Source organism: Ixodes scapularis, unplaced genomic scaffold (genome assembly GCF_016920785.2).
Source record: "Ixodes scapularis isolate PalLabHiFi unplaced genomic scaffold, ASM1692078v2 PGA_scaffold5__190_contigs__length_132052651, whole genome shotgun sequence".
NCBI lineage: Eukaryota > Metazoa > Arthropoda > Arachnida > Ixodida > Ixodidae > Ixodes > Ixodes scapularis.
Window position 1 is genome coordinate 11,539,538 of NW_024609880.1, and position 14,113 is coordinate 11,553,650.

General features: G+C 44.4%; 1 protein-coding gene across 1 annotated transcript in view; it reads right to left on the reverse strand.

The window, feature by feature from the left end:
* The window catches only part of LOC8050608, a 212,791-nt gene that overhangs the window by 30,123 nt on the left and 168,555 nt on the right, over positions 1-14,113 (reverse strand). Inside the window, exons 19-22 of the mRNA XM_040215189.3 lie at positions 11,866-12,043; positions 11,600-11,755; positions 5,875-6,087; positions 300-399 (exon numbers count right to left, since the gene is read on the reverse strand). Of these exons, the coding sequence (XP_040071123.1) occupies positions 300-399; positions 5,875-6,087; positions 11,600-11,755; positions 11,866-12,043 (647 nt within the window). The remainder of the gene's footprint in view (positions 1-299; positions 400-5,874; positions 6,088-11,599; positions 11,756-11,865; positions 12,044-14,113) is intronic.

Below are 14,113 nucleotides of genomic sequence, written 5' to 3' on the forward strand. Positions count from 1 at the left end.
GCCCCGTTTGAAAGTGGAGCAATCAGGTCCGACGCTTCCTACTTTTATTTTTCAAACACGTTAAGTTCACGGTTCTAGAACACGCTATCATGTCGACTAGTTAGGCGTTAAAGGCAGCTTCGCCACTTTGTGATGACCGGCTGCCGTGCCCCCAGAAAATTGGCGAACATTTTCTTCTGGGGACTGGTTTAGGGCCTCTTCACTAAAGTTTGTTTTTATACAAAACACAGCATTTTTTAACACCAGGTAATTGAGAGAAAAAATATACGTGGAGAACCCCTTTCCCTCAACACACTTACGGGACTGTCCTTATCCAAGCCCAACAGGAGGATAATCTCGCCAATCAGAAGCGAAACGCAGAGGTTCCGGTGAATGGTGTTTCGTATGCCTTTGAGGTGCCTGCATTTGTCAGACAAGGGGTCAGAAAACTTAATATCAGTAGACGAGTCACATAAGCTAATGAAAAAAAAAAACATCGTATTTGGCTCCCTAGCGGCTCAATATTTTTTGAAAAACATTAACAATTTGAAAATGCCACCATAAAATATTTAGGAGGCGGACATTTCTCAGTTGATGCTTTTTAACAGACAATTAAATATCAAACAACAAAATAACGGACAAATGCATGAGTATGACGATCAGAGCACGTAAATATATACTAGCAATTGTGAACAAAGAAGCAAACCGGCTCTTAAACGTCTAAATTTAAAATATTTCATAATAAATAATCATATTTAAGGCTTCCAGTTTTCTAACTCATTTCTTTTTTCAACTTTAGATGTTAAACTTAGACAAAACATTGTAGCAAAATACTTTTCTGCTATATTTAACCAATTGGTGTTATGACCATTGTTAATCCTATGTCTTACAAACGGCATAAACACGTAAATGTTTTTTTTTAAATTTTTACAGTTTATTTTTGTTTTAGAAGTTATATTTATGTTAGGTAGAAAACCACTGGCAATAGCGCTGCAAGAAAATTCAAGGTGCAGCACCCAGTGCTGATCAGTTTGACTATGGTATTTTTTGTTTTTATATGTTTGAGTGAAAGATAAATAAAACAACGAACATGTTGAGTCAATTATTAAGACGACGACGTTCGTGCGAATTTCATACAAAGGTCACGTAATCATAAATAATGTAAGAAAATAGCCTAATCTTTTTGGCAAGTAACTGATAATTAAAAGATTTCTCTCAAATACAATTAAAATTGCCGCAAAATATTACGACGCACATTCGTTTAATATTTTAGTCATACAAGCTTTCAAAGATGAAAACGTTATTCAAATAATACACCGAAGGAACATTTATAAAGAAAATATGTTGCCGCCACATTATGTATATTTCACAGAAACTGTAATTATCCGTTTATTGTCTACACACACACAACTGGGAGATAATTTATGAAATTCTTTCAACATTACTTGTATCCTACGAACAAAATTGAATGTCATCTCAGGAGAACCTAGGGGTTAGTTAAAATGGAGATCTGTATGAAAACAAAAGAACCTATTGTATAATAAAAATAAGTAAACATCGCAAGCAGAACGAATAGAAGTACAACCAAGACAAACATGATACGTTCCCTCTCTCTGTTCTGTTTGTTGTAAAACTGTCTTGAATTATGTTTAGCGATCACCAACTCGCCCAACTTTACCATCTTTCTTAGAGTTAAAATAATTTTGGGTGAAACCAACTATGTTGTTTAATTAAACGAGTAGAAGGAGACATAATTAAAAGAGCCGCGGCCGGTCACGTGTCAAATTTCCCGCTAAATGTTGCTGGTAAACCGAATTTGCATGTACGTCACATAACATCAAGCCATCTGGCATTATTTGTTGCACTAAATTTATTTAGGCGACTGAATTGGTGTTGAGGTCACGTGACGGAAAGTTTCCCAAATCTAGCGGAGAAAATTAATTTGTGATTTTCGTTATAGTTAGGCGGCCTCGTGATATATCGTTTCACGTGATCTCAACTTTTGCGCTAAATTTCGAGGGGACACTGAATTTGTGTGAAGGTCCCGTGACATGAATTCATGTGACATAATTTTTCCGCTAAATTTAGCGAAGAAACGAAATTGGTGTTGAGGTCATGTGACGTCAATTTCCCCGCTAAATATAGCGGTGAAACTAAATTTGTGTATATGTCGCGCGTCATTTAATTATGTAGCGTCATTTTCCTCGCTAAATTTAGCGGGAATATTAAACGGCCAGAGACATACCTCAAAGTGTCTGGAAGACCCTAAGAAAGCTAATCGCATTAAAGGAGCTGTGCAACAGTTTCAGTGCTTTTCCTAAATAACTTGGGAGTTGGTGTCTCGACTTTGCGGAAGTAAAGAACACAAAACCGCTTTTGCCTGCATGTCCTAGTTTTTATTTTAAAAATGGACAAAGATTGAGGTTTTTGGCACCTCTTAACGCCTTCAACATCTTCCGAGTAACGTGCGCTGTGACGCCACAGGGGGTCGCGCGGGGTTCCTGCGAAGCTCTCTCTCTAGAGCCATCAGTGAGCAGCGAGAACTCATCCGCTCGCGACCGCGTGACCACGTGCTGGCGGGCGCAGCACGAACAATATGGTGGAAGGAAGAAAGTCTCATCCGGGCCCGGCCATACCCGTCCAGCTCTGTCCCCCTCCCCTTCCGGCTTCTGGCGGCTGTTCGCGGTAGCAGATAGAGCTGACGGTTTTGTGGACCTATAGGTCCACAAAACCGTCAGCTCTATCAGTGGCGCCATCAATCCTATAGGATTTATGGCGCTACTAGAACTCCGTATAATAAAAGTTTTGTCGATGATGCCAGGTTTTCGTCTCATTTGTATTTATGTTGGAACGACAGGACTCATAGAAAAGCTACCTTTTATCGAGCAGATATTCGCATAACTTGCTATCGTTCTAGAAGACCCCCATTGACGTCATACCACGTGGTTCTTATGGCCGCCGCTAGCGGCTGCAGGTTGAGGATTATTCCAAGTTTTGCGTCGCGATTACGCGGTGGAATCGCAACATTTCGAAGGAAGGAGACGTGCTTTCTGTCCTTTATGACAAGATAAACAATGTCAAAAGTGGAAGATGCCAATTCTTTCAAAGTTAAAATCGTCGCACAGCTCCTTTAAATTTTTTATGTCCTTCATCGCCACGCAAGTCTAATGTATTGAACACCCGACACTTTTGAAGAAACAATGTATCGTAAACTGCCCTTCAATTGTGTTGCGACGATAAACGTACTTGGTTTAGCGCTAGTAACTTGCAGTCATTTCTTCTTGAGCTATGCCCCTCAGGACTCTCCACACCTCTCCATTCCATTGACTCCACCCACTCCTCCACAACCGATTGACTCATTGGCTCATTGACCCATTCCCTATCAGGTCTGTCTCTGTCACAAAGTATAGGAAATGAAGGATAGCGGGTAAACTAAATTTATGTGTAGACCACGTGACGTCTATCTTCCCGCTAAATCTAGCGGGGAAACTTAATTTGAGTATCGCTCACGTGACACCGAGTCATAATCTTTCCCGCTATATTTAGCGGGGAAAATGAATTGGTGTTGAGGTCAAGTGACGTCCATTTTCCCGCTAAATCTAGAACGGAAAGCGAACCTGTGGAAATTGGATATGTGTATATAGGTCACATGACATCAAGTAAGATGACGTCATTGTACCCGCTAATTTTAGCGGGAAAACGGAATTAGGGATAAGGTCACCTGATGTATATATTTCCGCTCAATTTAGAGGGCAAGTTGAATTTGTGTATAATTAGAATTGTTCGTTTTCGGGTTTTATATATTTTTAAATTCGGGGGGTAAAAATCGGTTGCTATTTTTCAAGCTAATAATCGGGGAGAAATCAGGTTCTTTGTGGAAACATTTTGAAATTCGGGTATTTTCGGGTTAAACGTGCAAATATACTGGGTAATGCACTCGTTTTTCTTTTTTCTTTTTTTTTTCTTTTTTTTATTGGAGGGTATTACGAGGTTTCTGCCCCATTATAATATTCGAGTGTGGAGGACAATCGTTCTTTTGCCATTCCCAAACGTTAAGCTCCCCTTGGGGGTGAGCTTTGCCGGTCCAATTGCCGTCGGTCGCTTTAAGGGAAGGAATTCTCCTCTCCCTCAAGTGTCAACAAAAACCCGGACCGTTTGAGGGACGGTCATTTTCTATCAGATATTTCGCTACGGAATAAACCTGGTAAGTTTTCCCGATCTGCTTACCCCGACTGACTGGCTCGGACGTTGTTCATGAGAAAGGTAGACCGCCAGTGAGATGGCCATGCTACCGGAGAGACCAGGCTGGGCGTCGAGACCTAACAGCGGTCGAAAGGGGATTGATAGTGCATTTCACAAGCTGCGTGCAGCAGGGCCGAAGCTACGTGGCGTGCCAAGGCGGTTCCGCATGCACAGTGAGGCGGGGGGGGGGGGGGGGGGGGGGGGGGGGGGGGGGGGGACGGACGGAAATGTTTCTCCGAGGCCAGCCGGCCTCCGTAGAATGTTACGGTGAGCTAGGTGCGCTCGTTGGGCGGTCGGTTGAGAGCCGTGTAGCGTCCACGGTGCTGCACGCAGCTTGCGAAATGAACTATAGGCCACTATTGTCCCGAGGTAGGCTAGCTAGCGTGTGTGCACTGCGAACTCCGTATGGCGTAAAAATAAATAGGTTGGTTATGTGGTTTTGAGATTCGGGGAGAAATCGGGTTTAACCCGATTCTCTTAAAACATGTTCGGGGTGTAAAAATCGGGTAAAATCGGGTTTTACCCGAAAACGAACAACCCTATGTATAGGGCACGTAACACGGAGTCATGCGGTGTCATATTCCCTGCTAAATTTAGCGTGGAAAATGAATTGGTGTTGAGGTCACGTGACGTCAATTGTTCCGCTAGGGGGCAGGTGAATTTGTGAATAGTTTACGTGGCATGAAGACATGTGACGTCATTTTCCCCGCTAAGTTTAGCGGGGAATTTCGTGGTTTTTTTTTTTTTCGTGGCTTCACTTCATCTGAAAATCTAGCCTGTAGACGTTTCACATTAAAAGTGGGCAACAACAACGTTAAAAGTGGGCAACAAGCACAAGCACAACTTCTTTCTTCATAGCTCTCGGGTGTTCCATATATTGAAAGTGTACCCGCAAGAGTAACCGCTCGCCTTTATGTTCCCTGTTATTTCTACTTAAAGCGGTCCTGAAGCGATATCGGGTTGGAATATTTGTGACTTAGCGGAGGAGAACTGTTCCTAGTCTGGGCTAAGCATACTCGCACAGACCGCCATTGATTCAGAAGCTTCTTTGCCGCGTTGAAATTGCGAGGATAAAGGTGACTATTTCCTTCAGCCTTGCCTTCTCAAAGTTTGATGATGGAATTATGGGATAGAAACCACCGGCCTGACGACAGTAGAGAGCTGCTCATGGATTCAACACGAGAACTGTGTGAGCACTCGTCTTCGGCTCGGAACAATCAATGCCTCGGCGGACACTCGGGTAGTAACTCGTGTCCAACCACTGCGGTGATGAGAACAGTCGAACTCTAACAATGCCTGGGATTCATCACGCGTTCTCTACTTCGCCGACCCCTGCTCGTGGCTATGATTAACGTTGGCGGCATAGGATAGGCACCGGGCCACGTGGCCTCTTGTTCTGGCTCAGAGTAGAGGGGATCAACGATGCTCGTATTTTTCGAATTTATTTGGTAACTGTCATTGCCTAAGCGAAAACACTGAGGCAAGTGTATTGAGTTGATAATGCAAGGAATTGTTTCTAAGCAATATTTAGCGAACGTATAAAAATTGTGTAATGGCTCCTTTAAGTTTAGTTCTCATTCCCCGTGTCGGTGACCAGCTTCGGCTTGAACCCCACGCCACCTGTCTGTCGCTGAGTCGAAAGTGTGAACCCACCTGTAGAAGCTGAATACAGCGATGCAAAGAGCAAGGCAGGTGATGGAGACGAGGCAGCTGAGGACGGTGATCCAGTGGAGTCCCGTGTCGTCTTCCAGCGCAGCCTTGGGGCTCATGAGGACCGCGAAGTTGGTCAGGTGGTCGCAGCTGCACACCACTTCATCCGTGGTCGCGCTTTTGACCCTGCATCCGTCGTTCTTCCATTTCGCTTTTCTGCATTGGCGAAAGAAAGGAGGAAAAACGATGGCTGTGTGTAATAAACTGTTTAATATCGGGACATAACACAACCACGAGATTGCGGGTAAGTAAAGAACAACATGAACAAGTAAAGTCTCAAACACAGATGATTATTAATCAAATTTAAGGCACTTTTTAGGTGAAAAATAAATTCAAGAGGGAAAACAAAGAAACGGTAAAATTTACGATCAATATTTTTTTACCCAAACCTTCATATTTACTCTAACTTTAACAGAGCCCGCACAAACCTGCCTGAGAGGCTGTTGGGCTTTTTTTTTTTGAGAATTCCATCGTCTAATTAGTTTCCCTTTCCTATTGGGATCAAGAGTTTCCGAAGTACAGATATATCTCGCTTATATGCCACTCGTTCATATGAATAACCCACTATATAGGCAACATTGAGTGGAAACCTGCCCAGATACGTGAGTTTTTGTCTTTTTATTGATGGCAGCTTACATTACCGGCGTTTGTTTGTTTGTTGTTTTTTTTTTGGGGGGGGGAGGGAGGTGGAGCGGTGGTGTTCATATTAACAAAATATCACTGTATCCGTGTCACTCGTATATTCCTGCAAGGTTGAGAAATCCCAGCCACATGTTTTGTCTTCTTTAGCCGAGACCGCGATAAACGTCTATTTGTTCCCCGACATCCGAAATAGGCGCCACAAACCGCCAAATCAGCAAAAGAAATGAAACCCTTCCACCAAAAACTAAGAAAAAGATGCCCCTAAAAAAGAAAATCTGGTTTTGGGGTTTCTTTAATTATAATAACAAACTTATAAGTAATAATAATCTTTATATAAAGTGTCCAATAACAACCTCAGTTGTCTTATTGGTGCACGTCCACTAAAACACTATAAAAGACAAAATATACATAATCACACTCAATATAAGCTAATACAAAAATGTTAAACAAGTTAAATTAGTTTGTAAAGAGAGAGTTGCTCCACAAGTAGCGAAACCATGTCGTAAAGAGCGGATATCTGATTTTTAAATGTTAAGGTAGTACCTAAACCCACGCCCAGATCTTTCACAAAAGAGACGCCCTCTGCACCGGCACTCCATCATAATCATATGTGTAGTCAACAAATGTATGACATTCGCAGAACGAAATCACTTTGGTTTTTGTAGGGTTCAGCAGCAACTCGAATTTGTTTGCTCTACGAAAGCGCACGTGACACATTGCATTGTTATACATTGCAGTCTGTGGAGACTTCTGGGAATGAATTATTTTAAACTGCTTAATGCCACTGAGCTAAAGGAACAGTTCAGACCATTAAACAAACGACGGGATTTCATTTATGAATATACAAAATAGAGGAGGACCCAGAACCGATCATTGAGAAATGCCAGACGTTGAAATAAGGCTGTGAGAGATACTGTTTGCCCCAGAAACAGTGTGTGTGAGAAGTAACTCAAAGCTCTTAAATCAATTAGGTAAATCTGAACAAACGCAACATAACGACAGCTTGTGTAAGAAGAACTTCTGATAGATTGCCCAACGCGTTGATAACTTGAAAATCTTGCTTCAACTTGACCCGTATTCGTTATAAATGGCACGCAATATTGCAAAAAGTACACAGATTGGCCTTCAGCCCTTCACAGACCGACCACTGGGGATTTCGTGCTGTAGCGATATTCATTTCTAAAACAAGTAAAAAAAAAAAAAAAAAAAAAAACCCGCAAGGTTTGACGAACAACCTGAAAAACCTTAGAAAATCCAGTGTCGTGATTTATAAGACAAGGAAAAAGAAAAGGAATAAAGGAGAAATTTTCGGCAGCACGAAAAAAGCAGAATAAAGAGGCGCGAGAAGGGTTCGAAGCAATCCGGCGAGGCGCGAGATTTGACGGCTGTCTTCTGGGGTTGCGGAGCTCAGGTCGGCTATGTCCCGTCCTCGGAATCGACTCCGCCAGGATTGCACCGATCGTCCCGTCCTCGCAATCGACTCCGCCAAGCTTGGATCACCGCGCTCGGCATCGTCATCTTGGTCCGAAGGGCACCAGCGGGCCGGGCATCATTGTCCGACGATCCGCCCAACGACGATCCACCCGCCACATCCCATGGTTACTGTACAGGGTGATGACTATTTGTGTTGACAGTATATATCTTTAGTTTTAAATGCCACATTTATTTCATTTATCCGACGCTGATCATATTTCAATTTTTTTCGTTTTCTTTTTTTTTCTTACAGTAAAGTACGTTTGAGTTCTCCCGCTGGCTGTGGTTCCCATAATTCTTTCTCACCTGCCCGAACGAACCTGACAAATTGGCGAGCCTGCCGGGATATGTCTAGGCCCATTACATCCTAGTTGCGTTTTTTCGGGAAGTGAGAGAATTGAGGGGAAGCTCGGTCCGTTGTGTTAATATGGAGCTAGAACGAATAATCGCGTTCGGTAAGGAATTGGGGTATACTGGGGACGAGCTAGAGAAACGGGTAGCTGAAGAAAGAGTTCGGGCGGATGAAGAGAAAGCGCGCGTGAGAGCCGAGAGAGCTGAGGAACGTGACAACGTAAGGGAAGACCGGGAAGCAGCCGGAAAAGCGTTAGCCGCAGAGTGCGCTAAATTAGAAAAGGAAAGGGAGACTCTGCAGCTGAAAATCGCCGCACGTGAGATTAGTCATGAAAGTGAGGGAACTGTGGGAGACGAGCGTGGGGAAGCGCCAGGCCCAGCAATTCGAGGGAGTCCTCACAAGTTAATTCCGCAGTTCGACGAACGGAGGGATGATCTAGACTAGCATCTGCTGCGCTTCGAGCGTACAGCAACAGGATTGAGCTGGCCTTCGGAGAAATGGGCCAACAAACTAAGCTTACGCTTGACCGGGGAGGCACTGTCTGTGGTTGGCCGGATGGCACCGGCGGATGCGTTGGATTACGGAAAGGTCAAGCTAGCGCTCTTCCAAAGATTTAGGTATACTAAGGACGGGTACCGCGAGCGGTTTCGCAACGCCGAACCCGAGAAGGGCGAAACGCGCAGACAATTCGCTGCCCGATTGGCCGGATTTTTTGACCGATGGCTCGAGATAGCTGGAGTTGAGAAGAGTTTCGAAGCATTACGAGACCAGGTCCTGGTGGAACAGTTCATGTTGACCTGCTCCAGCAAACTGGCCGTCTTTCTTAGAGAGCGTGATTCTCAGACTTTGGAAGACGTAGCAGCAAGAGCAGACCTGTTCATAGAAGCCCAGATACCATCCAGCTCAATTAGGCAAAAGTCAGACGAGGTGACAACCAGACAAGGTGCAGGAAACGGAGACACTCACGCAAAGGGAGAGACGCGAAAAGCTACCCGCTGCTTCATCTGTGGGAAGGCTGGACATAAGGCCGAAAATTGCAGAAGCAACGCGCAAGGCAAGAAAACAGTGGCGTGTTGGAATTGTGGCCGCGCTGGTCATAGGGCGGAAAACTGCAAGGGAAGGCAGAACGAGAAGCAGCAAGCCTCGTGCTTATGGACTGCGTCAACAGGGGCTGTCGACGCACCTGACGACTCCTACGTAACACTGAATAATGGTGACAAAATCCCGGTAGTAAACGCGGCCATGGGAACACCTCCAAAGTTCTTAGTAGAGAACATGCCGGTCGTGGAAGGCCGTCTCGGGGAGCACAAGATAACGGTATTAAGGAATACCGGGTGTAACACCGTCGTGGTCCGTAAGGAGTTGGTTCCCCGAGAGAGCCTAACACGAAAGTCAAGTCCGGTGTTTCTGCTAGACCGCACGGTTCGATATCTGCCCGAGGCGGATATAGTTGTACGAACACCCTGCTATACAGGGAAGGTGACGGCAAAATCTGTCAGTAACCCTTTCTATGATCTGGTACTTGGGAGTATACCCCAAATGCGGGAGGCCAATGATCCAAACCCAGACTGGGAAATTAAAAATGAAGAGACTCAAGGTCAAGTTCTGGCCAAGCCAACGTCGAAGCCGGAAGCACTTCCGAACGCCGTTGAAGTCAGCTTCAATAGTCGCATGACACCGAGATTGTCCAAATGTACTGACGAGCTCCTCGGTTGTCGCATCGATCACTGCCGCCTGCGACACCTTCAAAGGTCGGTCTGGTCTTTCCATTTGACCACCTGCTCCCTTCTCCCTCGCGGACGCAACTTCTGCTGGTTTGTCTTTCCGGAGCTCGTCAGTCCAGAAGACAAGGAAACAGGACCATAATTTGTAACAACGGAGGCATAACACAATTAAAAGCCGAGGAGCGTGAACTCAAGCATCTGCACTGCCAAAGAGATTAATAGCTTCTCTCACTAGCCACTAGTCGTCTTCGAGGGATAATAATAAAGCTTTCTTGCCTGCACCCTCTCCTCCCCCCAAAACCGAAGTCAATCATTCGTCCTTCGACAAATTTGTCGAATGCCGGTGAACACTGTCTGCTCCCAGAATCCCACAAGTTTGCTGGATGATGGATAGGGAGTAAAGAATGCCGACTGTTCTTACATAGGGCTTTGCCCCGCGCAATCCGCCAGAAAGAATGGCAGAAGGAGGATACGATTAAATGTGTGAGCCTTGATGCCCAAAAAACGACTTGTTGAAGGACGCCTCCACAGGAAGGTGGTCCTTTTAAATGTTTTCTTGACGGCGTAAGATATAATTTGCAGAACTGTATGCGGCCGTTCAGTATTTTTCACCTTTATATCGTGAAAACTTCAGAGGCATTGCCGCTAGACATTAGAATTTTGCACTTCTTCCAGAATCATTGAATACTGCGAGGGATGGGACGATTCTTTCCTACGCTTTCTATGTTAGACATACTTCCAACTGTAGTGGAGGCATCCGGTCGATGACAAAACCGAAATGTCAGTTAAGAGTTTTCTGCGACAAGTCTATATATTGAAGACAACTTTCTCCTATTTAAACGTGATGTTTGGGTCGTATGCTGAACGCGTGAAGAATTATATTCAGCGGTGGAGCAAAACTATATTTTGCTCTAGTCGTCATTTTAGGTGACAGTATTATGACAGCTCTCTTCAGCGAAAAGCTTTGGTATTTGAAGCCAATAACATAAAAGGCTCGTTTGAGTATGCCACCTTTATGTCGTGAAATTGCGGTACGAAGCCGTTTGTGAATTTGGATTTGCTGGACATATTATTTGTAAGGTGGAACGGGTGGTTTTTATTTACACCAATTTTGTCAGTTGTTACAACAAAAAGCGGTGAGCAGCCCCTTATGCTAAGCGTCAATTCCAATAAAAATAAATATATTACGTGTGACTTTGATACATTCCAGGTTGTTTGCCCTTTCTTGTTGATGTGTCTGATCGGTTCTCGCCAATATTTCACAGACGGTGCTGTGATAATTTATTGTGCAGACATAAAATATATAGAGAAACCTAAATGCAGCGGTAGATTCTCAAGTAGTCTGCAAGCAATATGGCGTTCGAAAGTGCTAATGTCCGCTAGAAGACTGGACAATACTTGAGTTTTTGTAGCCGGTGAACCGTGCTCATTCGAGCGCACCCGTTCAATGCAATAAAAAATAAATATTGTTACTCACCTGTCCAGAAAGACACAAGTCGGATTTCTGTATCCTGGAGTTACTTTGAATGTCAGATCAATGGTTCCTTCAATGGCGGTCACAACCTTGCTTTCAAGCATGACCGTCGCTGTCAGGACAGCTGTCTGCAAACTTCTACTTGGAGTTTTATCCTCTCTGTATTTGTTACACAAAAAAAAAAACATTAAGAGAGCATTTTAAAAACAATACAACAATAAATGATAGAATCTCAATTAAGTAAGAAATCTTAAAAAAAAAAAACTCACTCATGGGGAGGGTGCAGAATGTCGTGGACATTCGTGTACTCTGCGAACAGGATGCTTACATTACCATGGCTTCCACTCAGAAAATTAGGTGGAAGCTTGAGGCTGTTGTTGCTTTGATTAGAAGGCAGCATAGCTGGTTTCCTCAGCCGATTTGCAGTTACTTTTGTGGCTTCCACTCCTGCAAAAAAATAACAACAGAAATAACTGTTAGACGAAACACATTCCCAAGATTGCAGGTAAAGACAACACACACGAAAAGTCGGTAGAAGGCTCTGTAATGTCTAATCTTAAACAGCTCGTTTGCGCTCTGACTTTTTATACTTGTTAATTTTTCTAGCAGGAGGCATTGAAGGGCTCTTGAAAACAATGAATGAAATACCAGCATGAAAAGTTAACAAGTTAGCACTAAACAGTGTTCATTCGACCCTACGTAACATTTCCAGAAAAGCCTGAGTAGTAGTTAAACGAAAAGAGAATAAATATTAACCAATTACATTTATTTTTATTTTTGTAAATAAGCGTTATTCTTCTACATTTTCTCAATTGCTCAAATACTCAACACTGCACTTGTTACTTAACAAGACTTTAGTTTCACAGCATTAAAGACGATGTCAGGACACACTTTCAAGTAACAAATCCATCGAGCTAAGTTGACGCCGTTATTAGGCAACTTACAGCAGCTGTTCTCTACATTGAATACATGTATAACTCTAGATATATATAAAAAATAATATTTGGCACCTTTAGGCTTAAATCGCCCAAAAAGTGCAAGAGCTCGGCTTCACTTCTTGTTATTCGGTTTTCACATGTCAATATCGGGCATAAATTGCTAAACAAGTGTCAGATTTAGTGTTAGCTGCTGGCTTGGATTTCATCTTTCGTGCATATCAGGCAGTCTGCCAATCATGTGGCGAGTCAAAGAAAAGTTGTAGAAACTCAGTAAGGTACGTTGCTGAGCTAGTGAGATTATCTTAGTTAAACATCTAAAATAGCTCAAAAAGGCACGAAGTAAACAATACAAGCGCTAACTTTCAAATAACTTTCAACTATAAAGAACTATAAAGTCAGTATCTGATCATGGAAAAACTGAAATTCATTTCCATAATGCAAAATTGACGAGTCGTTGAGATATGCCGCCTCACTATTTTTTTATAAAAAAAAGTGAAAGCCGTTTACAACTCCCTGTAACACCGAATTAGAGCGCAGCTCTTGAGGAGGAGGAGCGAAGGGTGCTGGGGGGGGGGGTGAAGTGACCTGGGGGAAGGGTCACGTGACCCTGCGGGAGGGGTCACGTGACCTCTGGGGGTCACGTGACCTTGGGGTCACGTGACCTTGAGGTGACCTTGGGGGTCACGTGACGATGCCGATGATGTCATTAGTGACGTCACTGATGACATCATCAGTGACGATGACGATGCGGACTCCGATGACGTCATCAGCGATGATGACGATGACGATGCGGATGTCAGAGACGTCATCAGTGACGTCACTGATGACGTCATCCGTGATGATGACGATGCGGATGCCGGTGATGTCATCAGTGACGTCACTGATGACGTCATCAGTGATGATGACGATGACGATGCGGATGCCGGTGAGGTCATCAGTGACGTCACTGATGACGTCATCAGTGATGATGACGATGACGATGCGGATGCCGGTGACGTCATCAGTGACGATGACGTCATCGGGGAGGTCACGTGACCTCGGCGGGGGTCTTGTGACCCTGGAGGTGGTCACGTGACCTCGGGGGGGGGGTGTCACGTGACTTCGGGGGGTCACGTGACCTCGGGGGTCGCGTGACTTTCGGTGGTCACGTGACCCTGGGGGAGGGGTCACGTGACCTCTGTCACGTGACCTTGGAATCATGTGACCTTGGGGTCACGTGACCTTGGGGTGACCTTGGTTACGCCGACGCCGACGGCGACGCCGACGCCGACGCCGCTCAAGCCGGGAACCGGCCCCTAAGAGCTGCGCTCTAAAAGCCTTCAAAAGTTTACGAACAACAGTCTCACAGCTTCTCCACAGGACACTTATCAGCTAAAGTCCCGGAACACAGCTACAAGTGTTGCAATGTATCGTCCAAGGAAATGTACCCTATCACTGACCAATGGTTTGGAGCAAACCTTAATGAGGCTGAAGTTAGGACGCTAGGATTTCCGAGCTTGTGCCTAATTAGGCGTCTGGCGTGCTACTTGGAGCTCCCTTGAATATAATAGATTTTGTGTTTCTCCATAAAACACTACAC